Source organism: Xyrauchen texanus, chromosome 9, assembly GCF_025860055.1.
Source record: "Xyrauchen texanus isolate HMW12.3.18 chromosome 9, RBS_HiC_50CHRs, whole genome shotgun sequence".
Classification (NCBI taxonomy): Eukaryota; Metazoa; Chordata; class Actinopteri; order Cypriniformes; family Catostomidae; genus Xyrauchen; species Xyrauchen texanus.
Window position 1 is genome coordinate 26,050,485 of NC_068284.1, and position 18,606 is coordinate 26,069,090.

General features: G+C 36.3%; 1 protein-coding gene across 1 annotated transcript; it reads left to right on the forward strand.

The window, feature by feature from the left end:
- The first annotated feature begins 1,609 nt into the window (after positions 1-1,609).
- LOC127648723 (E3 ubiquitin-protein ligase rnf152-like) lies at positions 1,610-18,520 on the forward strand. The gene is made up of 3 exons (XM_052133453.1): positions 1,610-1,712; positions 14,957-15,040; positions 17,164-18,520. Exon 3 carries the CDS (start codon positions 17,300-17,302, stop codon positions 17,915-17,917), a length of 618 nt encoding a protein of 205 aa, XP_051989413.1. The 5' UTR covers positions 1,610-1,712; positions 14,957-15,040; positions 17,164-17,299; the 3' UTR covers positions 17,918-18,520.
- The last annotated feature ends 86 nt before the right edge of the window (positions 18,521-18,606 follow it).

The window sequence follows — 18,606 nt, forward strand, 5'->3', positions numbered from 1 at the left end:
TAGTTCTGCAGCAGGTCCAGGTGCTGCTGTAGTCCCTGTGCAGTGGGTGACAGCAGCACCAGGTCGTCTGCGTACAGCAGGAGCTTGATGTTCCTGTCCTGTAGAGTGAGTCCAGGGCCTGTAGACTGCTCCAACTGCACCGCTAGTTCATTAATGTAGATGTTGAACAGCATTGGACTCAGGCTACAGCCCTGCCACACTCCTCTTTTCTGGGTGAAGAATTCTGTATGTTTGTTGCCAATTCGTATTGCACATTTGTTGTTCGAATGTATTGATTTTATAATGTCATAGACTTTACCCCCTACACCACTTTGTAAAAGTTTGTAATATAATCCGTTATGCCAAATAGAATCAAATGCTTTTTTGAAATCGACAAAGCATGCAAATATTTTTCCGTTTTTGGTCTGTTTTACATGTTTATGGATTAGGGTGTGTAGGGTGTAAATGTGGTCAGTAGTTCTGTGATTTGGAACGAAGCCAATCTGACTCTTGCTCAGGACATTGTGTTCGTTAAGAAAGCTTACAATTCTATTGTTTAAAATACTGCTAAATAACTTCCCCAGATTACCTACTGCTCACACAAATGCCTCTGAAATTATTAGAGTCTAATTTATTTCCACTCTTATGAATTGGGGTAATAAGTCCTTGGCTCCAGATGTCAGGAAAACAGCCTGAACGAAGTACAATGTTGAACAGTTTGAGCACGGCCGCCTGCAGCTCCGGTGTGCTGTGTTTCAGCATCTCACTCAGAATGCTGTCAGGACCACAAGATTTATTACCTTTTTGGTTTTTGAGTTTGTTTGTCAATTCTTCATGTGTAATTTGGAAGTCAAGTGGATTTTGATTATTTTTAATTGTCTCTTCATAAGTTTGTAGATTTTGTTGGATCAGATTATAATTGTCATTGAGTTGTTTTGATGGGATTTCTTTATATAAGTTTTCAAAATGATTTGTCCAAATTTCTCCATCTTGTATTGGTAGGTATTGTGGTTTTGCTGTGCTCAGATTATTCCACATATCCCAGAACTGATTTTGATTTATTGAATGTTCTAATTCTTGTATACTTTTGGTCAGATGGTGTTGCTTCTTCACTCTAATCGTGTCTTTATATATTTTTAGTTTTGAAAAGTATTCAGTTCTTAAGTCAGTGTTGTTTGGTTCTTTATGTTTCAGATTTGATAATTTTCTAAGTTGTTTTCTTAATGTTTTGCAGTCTGAGTCAAACCATTTTTCATCTTTTGGAGTATTTTTAGTGTATTTTTTGCCTTTCTTTTTCAATTCACTTCTATGTGCTGCTTGTTTAAATATGTAATTGATTTCATTTGTGGCCGAATTAACACCATCTTTAGTTGTTTCAAATTTCTTATTAATAAATGTATTTATTAGATTTTTTAGTTCTTCAGAACTGAGGGCTTGGACAAATTTATCTGCTCTGTCCGGAGCCCATCTGTATCTCTGCTGGACCTGATACATTTGGTAAACCGCTTTACTGGTTGAAGGTGTCAATCCTGTGAAGACTGGCGCTATTAAAGGGCGTGGTAATAGGATTTGAGGGCTTTTCTATTGGCTGTCACATTCGCTGCGGGAGTAGCACTTTTACTGTACAGCCTTTGAAGAAAGCAGAGAGTGAAGTATGTCAGACGACGAGGCTGCTCTTCGTAAGATACTCAGCGTTTGGAGATATTAAAGAAGACAGTATGAACAAGAAGAGGGTGAGTTATTTTTTCTGCTGTGAGAGGATGGCTTTCCTGCTTTCTGTGTTTTCGCACAAAGTTTGTGCTTAATTTAATTATCAGTGTTCCCCGTTGTGATAAACATAGTAAACGACAAACAAAACTGATCTGTGCTCTAAATCAGTTTTGTTCTACATCGACATATGCTTGTTGGATAACATCCTTAGCAGCGGGTTTGCAATTATAAACTGCGCTTAACATGTAAGGGGCCATTCACACAGAAATCGTTTTTCAGCCCGTCCGCACGTACGATCGTTGCGCCGGATCTCGTTTTTTTTTTTTTTTTCAGCGTCTCGCGCATGACGCCTTGTCAAGTTAAAATCGCATCTCTAGACACATGCGTTGTTATATATATTATATATATATATATATATATATATATATATATATATATATATATATATATATATATATATATATATATTATTTTTTTATAGCACAAGGACGTGTTCGGTGTGAACGGCCCCTAGGAAATGCCATGCGTCTGGTTATGAGGTTGTTGTTATTACACCGATTTTGTCACCTGACTACAATAAGTTAGGCGATATGTATAATGCATTGTTTTCCAAAATAATAGTTGCTTGGAGAACACAACAGACGCCTTTTTTGTTTTATGATTTTATTGCAACCGTGTAGTAGGCTTACGATAGGAGGATCTTGCACTGTTAATAACAGGATCATCATGAGCAGCTCTGTATCTCCGTCTCTGTTCCGGTTGAAGTATTGTTTTGATTTGATTGTTCTTCAGAAGCAAACCACAATGGGTTTGTTAAATAACCTAGTAAGCTGCATACCTAGACAGCACTTTGGGTATCATAGGGGCTTTCCTATTCCTGCACACATATGCTAACACCCAAAATGCTAAGCAGCTCAGTAGGTTTTGAAACACAGCTAAAGGGAAATATGCGTGTCTTTGAAAACAGACTCTCCTTGATAATTCCTGTGCATGTCACGCCATGCAAACAATTTGGGTAAAAACCCCAACCTTTGTCTCTTAAAATGTGTTTCTGTCTCCTTTAACTTTAACAAACATTTTGAAATCAGGGGCAGTTTGCAAAGCACTTTGACTTTACTGTGTCCTTGTGGCTTGATTAGTAAATTCTATTGACATTATCTTACATTATCTCATCTCGGGTATGTGCTATCAGATGCTGAATGATCCACTCAACGAGTTCCCTTTTCTCTTTACATGTAGATTTGGTTTCTTATTAACATTAGTTTGTGTCTAAAGATCAGAATGGAAGTCTGTACTCAGTCACTGTACTTTAAACTGCAGGTGTTCTGTTAATTTTACACCCTTTCAGACACTGAACAAAAATACTTATCTGACTGTTAAAGCATTTTGGTTCTTTGTTTGCTGCATACATTTTGTGTCACCTTGGGACACTGACGATTTCTGCATTGTTTATGGAGGGTTATATTGGAGGTTCATAGATGTAGTCAGTAATCAGATTACAAAAACACTTGTTACAAACAAACATTTCAGAGTTGTCCGTCACATGGAACGTTGTGCTTTTGCTCCATGCTTCAGAATGGCAGAATAAGCAGCTGTCTTCGGTTTAGGCCACACCTTCTCATGAATAATTATGAGGAGGTACAAATAGTATATTTAAAAAAACCTTTTTCTACTCCGCAACTGTCAAATAGCAAGCTTTTGTTTAATTTAATGTTTTACTAATGTTTAATGAAAGTGTTAATTGGTACTTAATACTTGAAAAGTAATGATTGTTTTTGTTTTGTTTTTTCAAAATATGAAATGTGAAATCCAAAAGTAATCAGATTAGATTACTGTAACAGGGTTCAAAGGAAAGGAGGAGGCAGGAACCAGAAGAAGGATCAAAGTAATGTTTTTAGTAAACTTAAACACAAAGACACAAAAACGTAAACGCATACAGGGCAGCTGCCTATAGCTCTCTCTCTCTCCCGAACTGCCAGATCTCGTTGCACTTATCCCTCTCCTCGGCTGATTAGCCCAATTGGGGGTCGGGCATGTAGGACCTCCCACTTATTTTTATTGGCTGTATTTTTTAAAGTTACAGTTTCACTAAAAATCTGAGGCTGCTGTTGGAAGGTATTTGAATAGACCATTTTGTAAATGTATTTTCACAGCATCGTTTTTAATTGAATGTTCTTATAAGTGTGCCGGTGACAATTTTTAAGCTAAGGAACCCTGTGCTTAAAATGGATATAAAAATCTACACACCCCTGTTAAAATGCCAGGTTCTTGTGAGGGAAAAGAATGAGACAAAGATAAACCATGTCAGAAATGTTTCCACCTTTAATGTGACCTATAACGTGAACAATTCAATTGAAAAACAAACAGAAATCTTTTTTTTTCCCCTCAAACCTCACAATAACCTGGTTGCATAAGTGTGCACACCCTTAAACTAATACTTTGTTGAAGCACCTTTTGATTTTATTACAGCACTCAGTATTTTTGAGTAACAGTCTATTAGCATGGCACATCTTGACGTGGCAATATTTGCCCACTCTTCTTTGCAAAAGCGCTCCAAGTCAGATTGTGAGGACATCTCCTGTGCACAGCCCTCTTCAGATCACCCCACAGATATTCAATTGGATTCAGGTCTGGGCTCTGGCTGGGCCATTCCAAAACTTTAATCTTCTTCTGGTGAAGCCATGCTTTTGTGGATTTGGATGTGTGCTTTGTGTCGTTGTCATGCTGAAAGGTGAACTTCCTCTTCATCTTCAGCTTTCTAATGGATGCCTGAATGTTTTGTGCCAAAATTGCCTGGTATTTGGAACTGTTCATAATTCCCTCCACCCTGACTAAGGACCTGGTTCCAGCTGAAGAAAAACAGCCCCAAAGCATGATGCTGCCACCACCATGCTTCACTGTGGGTATGGTGTTCTTCGGGTAATGAGCAGTGTTGTTTTTGCGCCAAACATACCTTTTGGAATTATGGCCAAAAAGTTCAACCTTGGTTTCATCAGACCATAACACATTTTGCCACATGCTTTTGGGAGACTTGATGTTTGTTTTTGCAAACTTCAGCCAGGCTTAGATGTTTTTCTTTGTAAGACAAGGCTTCCGTCTTGCCACCCTACCCCATAACCCATTCATATGAAGAATACAGGATATTGTTGTCACATGTAGTACACAGCCAGTACTTGCCAGAAATTCCTGCAGTTCCTTTAATGTTGCTGTAGGCCTCTTGCAAGCCTCCCTGACCCATTTCTTCTCGTCTTTTCATCAATTTTGGAGCGATGTCCAGTTCTTGGTAATGTTGTGCCATATTTTCTCCACTTGATGATGACTGACTTCACTGTGTTCCATGGTATATCAAATGCTTTGTAAATTCTTTTGTACCCTTCTGACTGATATCTTTCAACAATGAGATCCCTTTGATGCTTTGGAAGCTCTCTGCGGACCATGACTTTTGCTCTGAGATGCAACTAAGAAAATGTCAGGAAAATCCTACTAGAACAGCTGAACTTTATTTGTGATTAATCAGAGTCACTTTAAATGATGGCATGTGTGTAATGACTTCTATTTAACATGAGTTTGAATCTTATTGGTTAATTCTGAACACAGACACATCCACAGTTATAAGAGGGTGTGCACACTTATGCAACCAGGTTATTGTAAGATTTTTAATTAAATTTTTTCCCCCAATGAAGATTTCAGTTTGTTTTTCAATTGAATTGTTCACATTATAGGTCACATTAAAAGTAGACATGAAAGACATGATTTATCTTTATCTCATTCTTTTACATCACAAAAACCTGGCATTTTTACAGGGATGTGTAGACTTTTTATATCCACTGTATATAAGACCCATCCCATATTCCATGTTCATGTGAAAGTCTGTGTAAAGATGACATTAGACCAAGTTTGCTATTGAGATTTGATTTTCTTTATCACTTTTATTTTGAATCACCTAACATGTCTCTTGTAACAATACTCGCATACAGTAACTAACTCTGACTTTTTCCACACAATTTTTAAAGGCTTTATTAAATATAGTGCCATGCTATGACGTATAAAAGATAAAATATGATAATATTAACATTACGCTTTCTTGTAGATGTCTTTAGTTATGAACCTAAGACCATCATGTACATATTTTTGCAGTACATGTCTGCAGCGCCTATATTGTAGGATTTCTTTTATCATAAGATATCAACTACAGAGCAATGCAATTTATTTACTGTATATGCCTAGTGCCAAAATATTTATGCCCTAAAGTAAACAAACTATAATGTTCTTGACAGTCTGAGAGCGTAGTGGGAGAGAGAAAATAATAGACTTACGAAAGTAAACAAAAAAAAACTTATATGTATATATATATATATATATATATATATATATATATATATATATATATATATATATATATATATATATAATATATGTATAATTTTTTTGTGAGTTTTTTTTAATCATTTATAATTTTCTAGATAAATGAATCCAAGAACATAATATAAAATAGGTAAAGTATATTGCCTGTCCAATATCATATATCTAAAGCCCATAACTGTAAAACACAATTATTAATATTATCAAAAGAAGATGGTGGTGTGTTTGAGTAAATTATGTATTAATGAATTTAAACATTACATCATGCTTCATCATTGAGATATTAATCTCAGTACACAGTGATACACAGATACAGTGTATGCCATTTGCATGGCTATTTTATTTCAAATAATATAAAAAATCAGAGGACATTGTGCCATGGAGGGACTTGTACACAAACAAAATGAGCAAAACCACCGTATTCTGATGTGTTATATTTGTACTATGATCCTCGCAACACCTTCATCCACAGGTACAGTATATGCCGATTGCACCTTTCTGCAGAGCCAATAATTATATTTCAAATATTCTCAACAAAAAGTAAATAAAAAAAAATGTAATTGTAGTGGCATAGAGGGACTCATAGACTAATCAAATGAGCAATTTCATCATATTCTGATGTGTTATGTTTGAAATATTATTCTCTGAACACAGCAATTCACAGATAGCGTGAATGGTGATTGCGCCAATCTGCAGAGCCCATAATTAATTATTTTCAAATATTCACAAAAACCTGAGATCATGGTGGCATGGAAGGACTCACACATGAACAAAATGACCAATTTCACCACATTCTGATGTGTTATATTTGAAACATGATCCTCGGAACACCGCCACCAACAGGTACAGTATATGCCCAAATCTGCGCCTAACTGCAGAGCCCATAACTATATTATTTAAAATATTCTAAAAAAAAACGAGATCATAGTGGCATAGAAGGACTCGCACACTAACGAAACAGAAAGAGATGTTGAAGGCCAGATGTACAAATAAACAAAAGGATAAGTACATCAGAGTCTCTAGTTTGAGTAATAGACACCTCACAGGTCCTCAGCTGACAGCTTCATTGAATTCTACCCGCTCAACACCAGTTTCATGTACAACAGTAAAGAGAAGACTCAGGGGTGCAGGCCTTATGGGAAGAATTGCAATGAAAAAGCCACTTTTGAAACAGAAGATCAAAATGAAAGGGTTGGAGTGGGCAAAGAAACACAGACATTGGACAACAGATAATTGGAAAAGAGTGTTATGGATCTTAACCCCATTGAGATTTTTTGGGATCAGCTAGACTGTAAGGAGAACTGCCCGACAAGACAGCCACATCTATAGCAAGTGCTACAGGAAGTGTGAGGTGAAATGTTACCGGAGTATCTGCACAAACTGAGCTAGAATGCCAAGGATCGGCAAAGCTGTCATTGCTGCACGTTGAGGATTTTTTAATGAGAGCTATTTGTTGTTAAATCTTTTTTTTTTATTATTGCAATTTTTCACATTATTAATGTCCTGACTATACATTGTGATCAGTTGCATGCCACTTCTGCAAAATCTGTTCATTATTCCAAACTTTTGGCCGCAAGGGTATGTATGTATACAGTGAGGAAAATAAGCATTTGAACACCCTGCTATTTTGCAAGTTCTCCCACTTAGAAATCATGGAGGGGTCTGAAATTGTCATCGTAGGTGCATGTCCACTGTGAGAGACATAATCTAAAAAAAAAAACAGAAATCACAATGTATGATTTTTTTAACTATTTATTCGTATGATACAGCTGCAAATAAGTATTTGAACACCTGTCTATCAGCTAGAATTCTGACCCTCAAAGACCTGTTAGTCTGCCTTTAAAATGTCCACCTCCACTCCATTTATTATCCTAAATTAGATGCACCTGTTTGAGGTCGTTAGCTGCATAAAGACACCTGTCCACCCCATATAATCAGTAAGAATCCAACTACTAACATGGCCAAGACCAAAGAGCTGTCCAAAGACACTAGAGACAAAATTGTACACCTCCACAAGGCTGGAAAGGGCTACGGGAAATTGCCAAGCAGCTTGGTGAAAAAAGGTCCACTGTTGGAGCAATCATTAGAAAATGGAAGAAGCTAAACATGACTGTCAATCTCCCTCGGACTGGGGCTCCATGCAAGATCTCACCTCGTGGGGTCTCAATGATCCTAAGAAAGGTGAGAAATCAGCCCAGAACTACACGGGAGGAGCTGGTCAATGACCTGAAAAGAGCTGGGACCACCGTTTCCAAGGTTACTGTTGGTAATACACTAAGACGTCATGGTTTGAAATCATGCATGGCATGGAAGGTTCCCCTGCTTAAACCAGCACATGTCAAGGCCCGTCTTAAGTTTGCCAATGACCATTTGGATGATCCAGAGGAGTCATGGGAGAAAGTCATGTGGTCAGATGAGACCAAAATAGAACTTTTGGTCATAATTCCACTAACCGTGTTTGGAGGAAGAAGAATGATGAGTACCATCCAAGAACACCATCCCTACTGTGAAGCATGGGGGTGGTAGCATCATGCTTTGGGGGTGTTTTTCTGCACATGGGACAGGGCGACTGCACTGTATTAAGGAGAGGATGACCGGGGCCATGTATTGCGAGATTTTGGGGAACAACCTCCTCCCCTCAGTTAGAGCATTGAAGATGGGTCGAGGCTGGGTCTTCCAACATGACAATGACCCGAAGCACACAGCCAGGATAACCAAGGAGTGGCTCTGTAAGAAGCATATCAAGGTTCTGGCGTGGCCTAGCCAGTCTCCAGACCTAAACCCAATAGAGAATCTTTGGAGGGAGCTCAAACTCCGTGTTTCTCAGCAACAGCCCAGAAACCTGACTGATCTAGAGAAGATCTGTGTGGAGGAGTGGGCCAAAATCCCTCTTGCAGTGTGTGCAAACCTGGTGAAAAACTACAGGAAACGTTTGACCTCTGTAATTGCAAACAAAGGCTAGTGTACCAAATATTAACATTGATTTTCTCAGGTGTTCAAATACTTATTTGCAGCTGTATCATACAAATAAATAGTTAAAAAATCATACATTGTGATTTCTGGATTTTTTTTTTAGATTATGTCTCTCACAGTGGACATGCACCTACGATGACAATTTCAGACCCCTCCATGATTTCTAAGTGGGAGAACTTGCAAAATAGCAGGGTGTTCAAATACTTATTTTCCTCACTGTATATGTATGTATCTATATATTAATCACATGAATGTAGGGTTATAATAAATACTCATATATGAATGCCATTAATAATTTGTGAATTTGTTAACCACATCTTTTATACTGAAATGGTTGTTATTATTATTGTTGATTTAATTTTTTTTACACATTAACTGTCAAAATATTATTTCAAAGCCACCTTGCAACTGCTTTTGCTTAAGCACTTTACTCCTGGTAGCTCAACCATATGCAGACGGTCAACACACTTTCAAGGTACACTTAATACATCTCCTTTAAGACTTAAGATTCTAACTTTTACAAATAAAAACTTTATGGAACTTTTACCAAACATATTGTCCTAGTTATATGTTCTGTACCAGAACAATAACAAGTCAAAGAGTTGGACAAGTGTAACTTTTTATTTCCTCCATATTGGTGACTGCACTGGAGAGGAGAGTGCAGGTTTTCAGTTGCCCTTAGACCTCTAAACTGAGGACCATTCTAATAAAAAATCTCTTATTGGCATAAACATGTAAGTTATGTGATTAAAGATACATTATCATTCATGCTACTTTGACAAAATTCTGGCATCGTGTCCTGAAAAAGGAAGTAAGGTTTTTTCATTTTTATTGTTATCTCAGGTTTCAATCACACCAGCAGTATGCAGCATATCCCTGATTTATATGGTGTAGAAGTACATAGGTAACTACTTCTATACTCTTCACCACCAAGAAAGTAAGTGATGGCGATATTAAATTTTTTAACCAAAATTTGTTTACCCAAAAGCTAGCCTGGGACTTCATATCACTTTTTTCACATTGTAAGAGACAGATCATGTTGTGTTTCTACCCAGATAGTTGCTGTGACACAACTTCCAGAGAGGAACTACCACAAACCAAAATGGCATTGATGCAGCTCTTCGTTTTGAATTAATCTGTTTGTTTAATTGTTTTATTTCTTTTTGCATTACAAAAACGATAGCTTATTTGAAAAATAGAGAGTGTAATGTAAATGTGTACCCTCAATGATAAGTGCTGTCTGAGAGTTCGCTCCATTGGCCATCCCAGGTGCCCAAAATCTTCACTGTGATTGGCCAGCTCCAAAGTCGGAGGCGTGCCTTCAGTTTCGCAGTCTGAACCTTGTTAGTTTAAAACGGAGCGTGAACGGAGCGAGAATTGAATCAATCAGTCAGCGTCAAGAATTGAGTGGTAATTTGGTGGACTCGCGGAACAGTGCGTACAGTAATCCGAAATGAAATGTGGCTTGAACGCGCACAATACTTTGTGGCTTATTTCATATCCGCGTGAACACGACTATTGAAGCGCACACGTGAAGCGGGCTTGATAAAGTCAGGTGAGGGAGCATTTCAATATAAACAACACTCCAAATACCACACAACATTACGACAAGCACTATAAGTGAACTAACTAGTTCTCTCAAAAATACTTTTCTGCCCTGCCAGTAATATAATTCTTCATATTTCATCTAATTAAAGTCCGTTTTCAGGTGTGTATAACGTCTGTGTACATAATACTGTAATTCGTTTGGCAAACGTGAGGATATCTCGTTTACTTGCAAGTATCTGCCTAAAAACAGCAAGTTTTTTAATAACCACAAGATAACAATAGATACAATGCCATATTTCGGCTTGTTCTTAATCATAATCACATTTTGGAGTCACGTAAATGAATAGTCCTCCCCATTTTTTAATTTGCAAAAAAGTGCTTTAATGCTTTTATTTCCTTTCATAATGTAATGCATTCAGCCTTAATCCATCGCCTCTAAGAAGCAAAAGTAAGTCTCAAAAGCTTAAAAGTTATATATATATATATATATACATACACGCACAAATAAATGTAAGTAGGTTAAATGCATTAACTACGCAAAAAATTTTACAGCATTGTTTAATTCAATAATCCGGTTACATTTGGCAGTCCCAATATATGATAATACTGAGTGAAATCTAGGACAGTATGTGATAAGAAATATATATATATATATATATATATAATATCTAAATAGTCACAAAACAATGTCCTACTTGATAGTAATACGTTATGTCATTATATCTCTCCAAAACTACGATCTCGTTTTTTTTTTTATTTTTTTTTTTTATTTTTTATTTTTTTTTTATAGAGTATTTGAAATAATATAATTATGGGCTTTGCAGATTGCCGCAATTGGGATATACTGTACCTGTGGATGATGGCGTTGCGAGGATCATATTTCAAACATAACGCATCAGAATATGACGTAATGCATGATTTCGTTAGTGAATGTATTTCTCTAGCCCACTATGGTCTCTGATTTTTGAGAAAATTTGAAAAAAATTTGTTTAGGGCTATGCAGATTGGCATTATTTTTGAATAATGCTACATCAGAGTATGTATTTAGTGTATACATTGGTGAATGTATTTATCTAGGCCTCTCCAATCTTGTTTTTTAGAGAATATTTGAAATAATATAATTATTGGCTCTGCAGAAAGGTGCAATCGGCTTACTGTACCTGTGGATGACGGTGTTGCGAGGATCATAGTACAAATATAACACATCAGAATATGGTGGTTTTGCTCATTTTGTTTGTGTACGAGTCCCTCCATGGCACAATGTCCTCAGATGTATATACATGATGTAATGTTTAATTTCATTAATCCATAATTTACTCAAACACACCACCATCTTCTTTTGATTATATTAATAATTGTGTTTTACAGTAAAACCTATTTTATATTATGTTCTTGGATTAATTTATCTAGAAAATGATCACAATCGGAATCAGCTTTACTGCCAAGTATTCTTACACATAACATTTATTTTTCTTGGTGACAGAAGCTTCCAGTGCAAAAAAAACATGGCGTAGTGGGCTAAAGCACATAACTGTTAATCAGAAGGTCACTAGTTCGATCCCCACAGCCACCACCATTGTGTCCTTGAGCAAGGCACTTAACTCCAGATTGCTCCGGGGGTATTGTCCCTGTAATAAGAGCTCTGTTAGTCGCTTTGGATAAAAGCTTCTGCCAAATGCATAAATGTAAATGTAAGTCTATTATTTTCTCTCTCCCACTACGCTCTCAGACCGTCAAGAACATTATAGTTTGTTTACTTTAGGGCATAAATATTTTGGCACTAGGCATATACAGTAAATAAATTGCATTGCTCTGTAGTTGATATCTTATGATAAAAGAAATCCTACAATATAGGCGCTGCAGACATGTACTGCAAAAATATGTACATGATGGTCTTAGGTTCATAACTAAAGACATCTACAAGAAAGCGTAATGTTAATATTATCATATTTTATCTTTTTTTACGTCATAGCATGGCACTATATTTAATAAAGCCTTTAAAAATTGTGTGGGAAAAGTCGGAGTTGGTTACTGCACCACTAAATTACATAATGGATTACAAATTAATTTGTATAATTTGTAATCAGCACCTGATTACAATTTCAAAAGTAATGTACCCAGCACTGTATGTAGAACAAACAACCCACAGGCATCCTACAGTATGTTGCATGAAAAAGGTTATCAGTAAAGTAAAGGCCGTGGGCATGATAGCACCCCACCTGCTCAAGTAAGGGACATTTTTCCCCTATACCCCCTTTCTGACAAATCCCTGATTCAGCTGCATCCATCATGTTGATGGTCCACTGTAGCATGCAGCTGACAGTTTGTTATCTGCTTGTTTTATTGTCTTGGTTTCATGAGACAACAGACCAAAGAGTGACCTACAGAGAAGCTCCCTTTATGAAATATTCACATTTCTTCAAAGCCTATTTAAGTATGTTGTTAATATGATTTCCCATTTGATAATAACATATGATGTGCATCGAAGGTACCAATCCCGTTATAATTTTATTTCCTTAGTTATGTGCCTCTGTTGCTTTTCATCTGTAGTAAAATAATTTTAAAAAAGCAATGGATATTCCAGGTCCATGGTAGGACAAGATGACAGGTGAAAGCCAGCATGCTCAGCATAAAAAGAGAGATTGACGCGAGTACGAAACTGTGAACTCCAAGGACACATTTCAAGGTTAAGCCTTCTCAAAGATTTCATATGATTTAGTAAATTTGCCCACAGGACTTATTATAGATTGGCACTTTTTCTCCCCTGTGTGCTGTACCAGAATTGCTGAAGGAAATTATGCAATGTGAAATTGAGCTACTGTAAGAGTGGTTTTCATGGCAACATAATTATCATGGTGCACTTCAATTCTCTTCCACAGCAAGATGGAATTGTAATATGCAGCACTGAATTTCCACATTTCTTTCATTTCTGATGCACTTTGCAAGATTTATTATGATAGCGGGTTGGTGATCATGAAATGATCATAACATTAAGAATCAAACTGGTTTAATATACTAAAATTAAAGACTTTTTTTCACACCCCTCTGAATTATTTGTAAGTTAAATATATTAATGTCTGTAAGTCCCTAAAGCTTTCTGTGAATTTGTTTTAATGTGATTTGATTGGAAGTCCCAGAGAAATGGGAAATGTTTCCACTTCCCTTTCACAAGATAATATGCACCTAATAATGAATAAACCCTCAGGGGTGTCCGTCCATTCATGGCACTTTAGCGAGTTTAATTGCATTATTAATTATTTTTTCTCTCAGGAGATGGGTGGAAAATTATACTTATATGAGCTATTACTCACGTGGTTTTACCCATACACTTGAAAGAGAAGGATACAATACATTAACAGTCCTAAATATGCAACCACTTTGTTTTTGTCATGGTCGCATGAGCAAGTTATTAAGGTATGGTAGTTTGTGTAACAACAAGAACTCTGGAATGAAGTGTAGGTGGACACGAGTAAATGTACTTTTATCTTGTGAAATAGCCACTTGACAACTGTTTACGCTTTTGCTTCAGGTGATTGACATTTGTGGCACTGGCACATTTCAATTTTGCTTTAAATATTCCTCCCTTAATGACAAGCATTGAGAAAAGCAATTAAAATGCATATTAGCTGTACAGTACCTGAAGGAAACAAATGCCCTCAAATCAATTTTTAAATGAGTTTAGGAAGTATTTTGAAGCTCTGAATTTGTTAAGGTCAGAAGGAAGCAGAGGTGCTTGAGGGATTTTTGGACTCCCATTCATTGGTCAACTTCATGCATGCTAATAGTCATGTGTTATGCAGCTTTCTGAAATTTTGCCTACGGGCTCAACTAAACTAGGTCACATTTGGCTAGTGCTTGAAAGAGGAGTCTGTTTATCCAGTGTCATTTTTTACTTGCATTGTGTGTACATAAATACTTAATGAAAGTGCATTATATTGCCCACCCATTGCATTTATGGCAATGAAACAACCCTATTACAAGTTTATGTTGATAATATACAGGGCTCAACAATAAACATTTAATCTGTGGGCCTGATTGGGTAAGAAGTTCAGATTTTTACTTGCCATGCCAATACTGCCCCACCACATAAAATATAAATGTTGTGTTTGGCAACAAGTTTTTACATGTGTCAGAAAGAAATATATTTAAATATTTTGCATATCTGAAGTTTCCTCTACAAAAATAAAAAAATAAAGCAAGTTACAAATAATAATTCCAATTATTCAATTTACAATAATAACTTGAACTTCTGCAGAAGTAATGTACAGTAAGTCAATGACAAATGTAAATTCATAACACTTTGGTAAAAAAAAAAAAAACCTGTACACAACTATATAACTTCCTTGATTTCATCATTTTCATGTAGTGGCCTTTTATTTTACAGAGTGATTTCGTCATTTAATGGGACAGGAGTTTATTTGGACTGCCAATTACCTGAATATCTGCCTAGATTTGTACTAAACTCAAGGTAAGAGTCACTTCATGAAGCAATCGAGAAATTTTGTATACTGAGAAAATGTACCATTGATAATAAAAAAGGATTGTTCATCCAAAAATTTAAAATCTCTCATCATTTACTCATCCTAATGTTCTTACAAGCCCATATGACTTTCTGACCTCTGTGGGACACAAAAGGAGATGATTGACAGAATGTTAATAATAATAATAAACTTTATTTTATATAGCACCTTTAAAGAAACCTCTCAAAGCACTTTACATAGAAAGGAAATATAAAAATACAGTGCTTAATACAAATGGGAAAAACATGCATCTGAAAACAACTAATGATAAAACGTAGTAAATAAAGTGATAGTATTAAATTATTTAAATATATTAGTATCAATTAAAATCCTCTTTGAAAAAATAATTAATATATATATAGTTTTAATTAATAATAAAGTAATTTATAATAAAATAATAAAATAATGATTTAAACACACTAAAAACTGAACTTCTCCAAGTTCTGAGGGTAGAGATTTCCATAGCTTTGGAGTATAAGAAGAGAATGCCCTGTCACCCATAGAGTGTAAACGACTGTTAGTGTCAGTCACCACTGACTTTCATTGATTTAATTCATCTTACAGTATTTACACGTATTAACATTATACAGGTTAACATTCTGCCTAACATCCTCTTTTATGTTCCCTGGCAGAAATAAAGTCATATGGGTTTGGAACAACGTGAGGATAAGCAAGTTATGATTTCATTTTTATTTATGGGTAAACTAACCCTTTAACATACAAATTGTGAATCTTAAATTAGGGGCACCTAAATTAAAAAAATCTTGAAAAATACATGTTTTTTTTATTCACGTTATAAACAATTATCTCATGTTGTGGAATAAGGATCTAAACATGGTGTAGATAAATATTAAAGTATATTTTTGATTTTCTGGATTTTGTAATATGGTGTTGAGTTTTGATTGTGTGTGTGATGGTAATTACTTTTTCTTTACAAATATTCTGAGATTTTTTTTTTTACTTTACTTTGCTTGACCCAACTTATTGACCCAAAAATTTAGCTAGCTGTTTCTCTTAATAAAATATATCATAACCTTAAAGGGATAGTTCACCCAAAACTGAAAATGATCTCATCATTTACTCACCCTCATGCCATCCCAGATGTGTATGACTTTTCTTTCTTCTGCTGAATACAAAGATTTTTAGAAGAATTTCTCCGCTGTATTAGTCCATACAATGCAAGTGAATGGTTACAAAATTTAAGCTCAAAAAGCACATAAAAATAGCATACAAGTAGTCCATATGACTCCAGTGGTTAAATCAATGTCTTCTAAAGTGATAATATACTGTAAGTGTGGGTGAGAAACAGATCAATATTTAAATAATTTTTTACTATCAATCTTTTCACTCACTTTCGCATTCTTCTTTAGTTTTTTCCAATTCACATTCTTCATGCATATCGCCCCCACCTGGGCAGGGAGGAGAATTTATATAAACCTTCTGAAGATATGGATTAAACCACTGGAGTACTTTTGGATTATTTTATGCTGCCTTGATGTGCTTTTAGGAGCTTCACAATCTTTGAGATCCTTTGACTTGCATCGTTAGGACCAACAAAGCTGAAATATTCTTCTAAAAATGTTAGTTTGTCATACACATCTGGGATGGCATAAAGTTGGGTAACATATGAGATCATTTTTTAAAAAACTTTTTGGGGTGAATTATCACTTTGGCACATTTTTTAAATTGTTAATATTTAGTTTTCTTTAAAATCAATCTTCGGGCAGAAAAGTTACCCTAATTGAGAATCACCCTAACATGAAAATAAAAGTTCAATTTGAGTGTTCTGTTTTGAATCTACTTAAACCATTTAGTTATCTAGCCTCAGTTTTCTCTCCTCAGACCATGTCTAAGCTCAGGGTGACTGTGGACAGTCTTAATCCCTGCTGATTTGTTTACTTATCCAAAACGTCTGCATCTGAGTCAAGCCTGACAGCAGTTTAGATACAGCTCACAGCTAGTGCATAATAAATTCACCCCTCAGCCTACTTGTGTATGTGCCAAAAGTTTTACCCTGGATTACACTCTTGACTGACTGTTTTGATGCAACGTCCTCATCTTGGTTTCACAGGCAGAGCCAGATATGGATTAAAGCACTGACAGCCAATAAAGACAAAGAGTGGTCAAAGGAGAGTGGCAATAGAAATTGGCAAAGGGACTGTCATCAAAGAAGCCAAAGGTGTCTGCGTGACTGCATCAAGAATTTTATGTGCAACAGCCACTTTTTGAGGATGATGGAGACCTTGTCACAGAGCTCCATGCTTGAGTGTCAAATCTGTTTTAACAACTTCAGCCAAAGGCGCCGTCCCAAACTCCTGCACTGCCAGCATACCTGCTGCTCCATGTGTCTAAGCCAAATGAGGCTCAGTCAGAGAGAAATCCGCTGCCCTTGGTGCAGGTGCATAACACATCTCACCAACGGCATCTCTGTCGCCCATCTTCCCGATGACCAGGAAGTGCTCTCAGTCATCAGTCTCTCTCAGTCCTCTGAGCACACGCCCATCTTTATACACTTACCAAACAGCGGCTGCTACCTGCTGCCTGTTCCTCTGGACACAGATGGGGTGCTTCTCCCTGGAGATCAGGAGTGCCGTTTTGCCCCCAAAAGTGTTGGTGTGTTAAATGTCTTAGATGGGCGGAGCCTGGTGTTGGGGGAGGAACAGGTTGAGGACAGGATGGAGGAGGAGGTGGCGGTTCAGACCACGGCATGGACAGGAGTTTGCACTGTGCTACTTGTGGCTTTTATTTTAATTTTTCTGCTAGGCATTGTGTTGCACAACATGTCCTGTATATCCAAACGGTTCACCATAATCTCCTGTGGTTGAGACGGTAGACTATGTGGAACAATTAGGAAATTAAATGGTTTGATGAACTCTTGTAGTTAGAGATGTCTCGTTTGATATCAAATAGTAATTATGTGAATCATACAGACCTACAGTATATGAAAGGATATGCTAACTATATATATGAGAGCATAAGGGAATTAAAGAATACTCAACTTCAAGCTAAAGTTAAGGGCACTATCTAAGCAGACAAAGGGTTTTCAAATGTTAATGAAAGCACTGATTTATTCTTAGCAATTATTTGGGGAATTTGTTCAGTTAATGGGCAGAAATGTCATTATTGACAATGTATTTGCATGTCTTGTATGTATGTACATGAGGGAAACTAGCTTTGAAAAAATCTAATTTTCCATGATCTCTAGTGCTTAACTAGACCTGTGCATTGTTGACAGTTTGTAATAGGTTTGTGCAGTTTGTCTGAAAACAAAATACAGCTTACGATGTTACAAAATGTCATAGTTCCACTGCCTAAGTGAGTCTTTGTTTTAGAGATCGTAATCGAAATATACAGTGAGCTGTATAATAAAATATCACAAATGTAGTGTTTTCAATGGTAGCAAACTGTATTGATTTTTTTTTTTTGCTTGTGGGTTTGTCCTTGATTAAAAACATGGTATTAAACATGACAGATATTTCATCGCTTTGCTACAGTTCCTCTTCATACAAGTCAT

Coding starts and splice junctions, on each gene's coding strand:
- LOC127648723 (XM_052133453.1), top strand. CDS start 17,300: ATGTGCAACAGCCACTTTTTGAGGATGATGGAGACCTTGTCACAGAGC.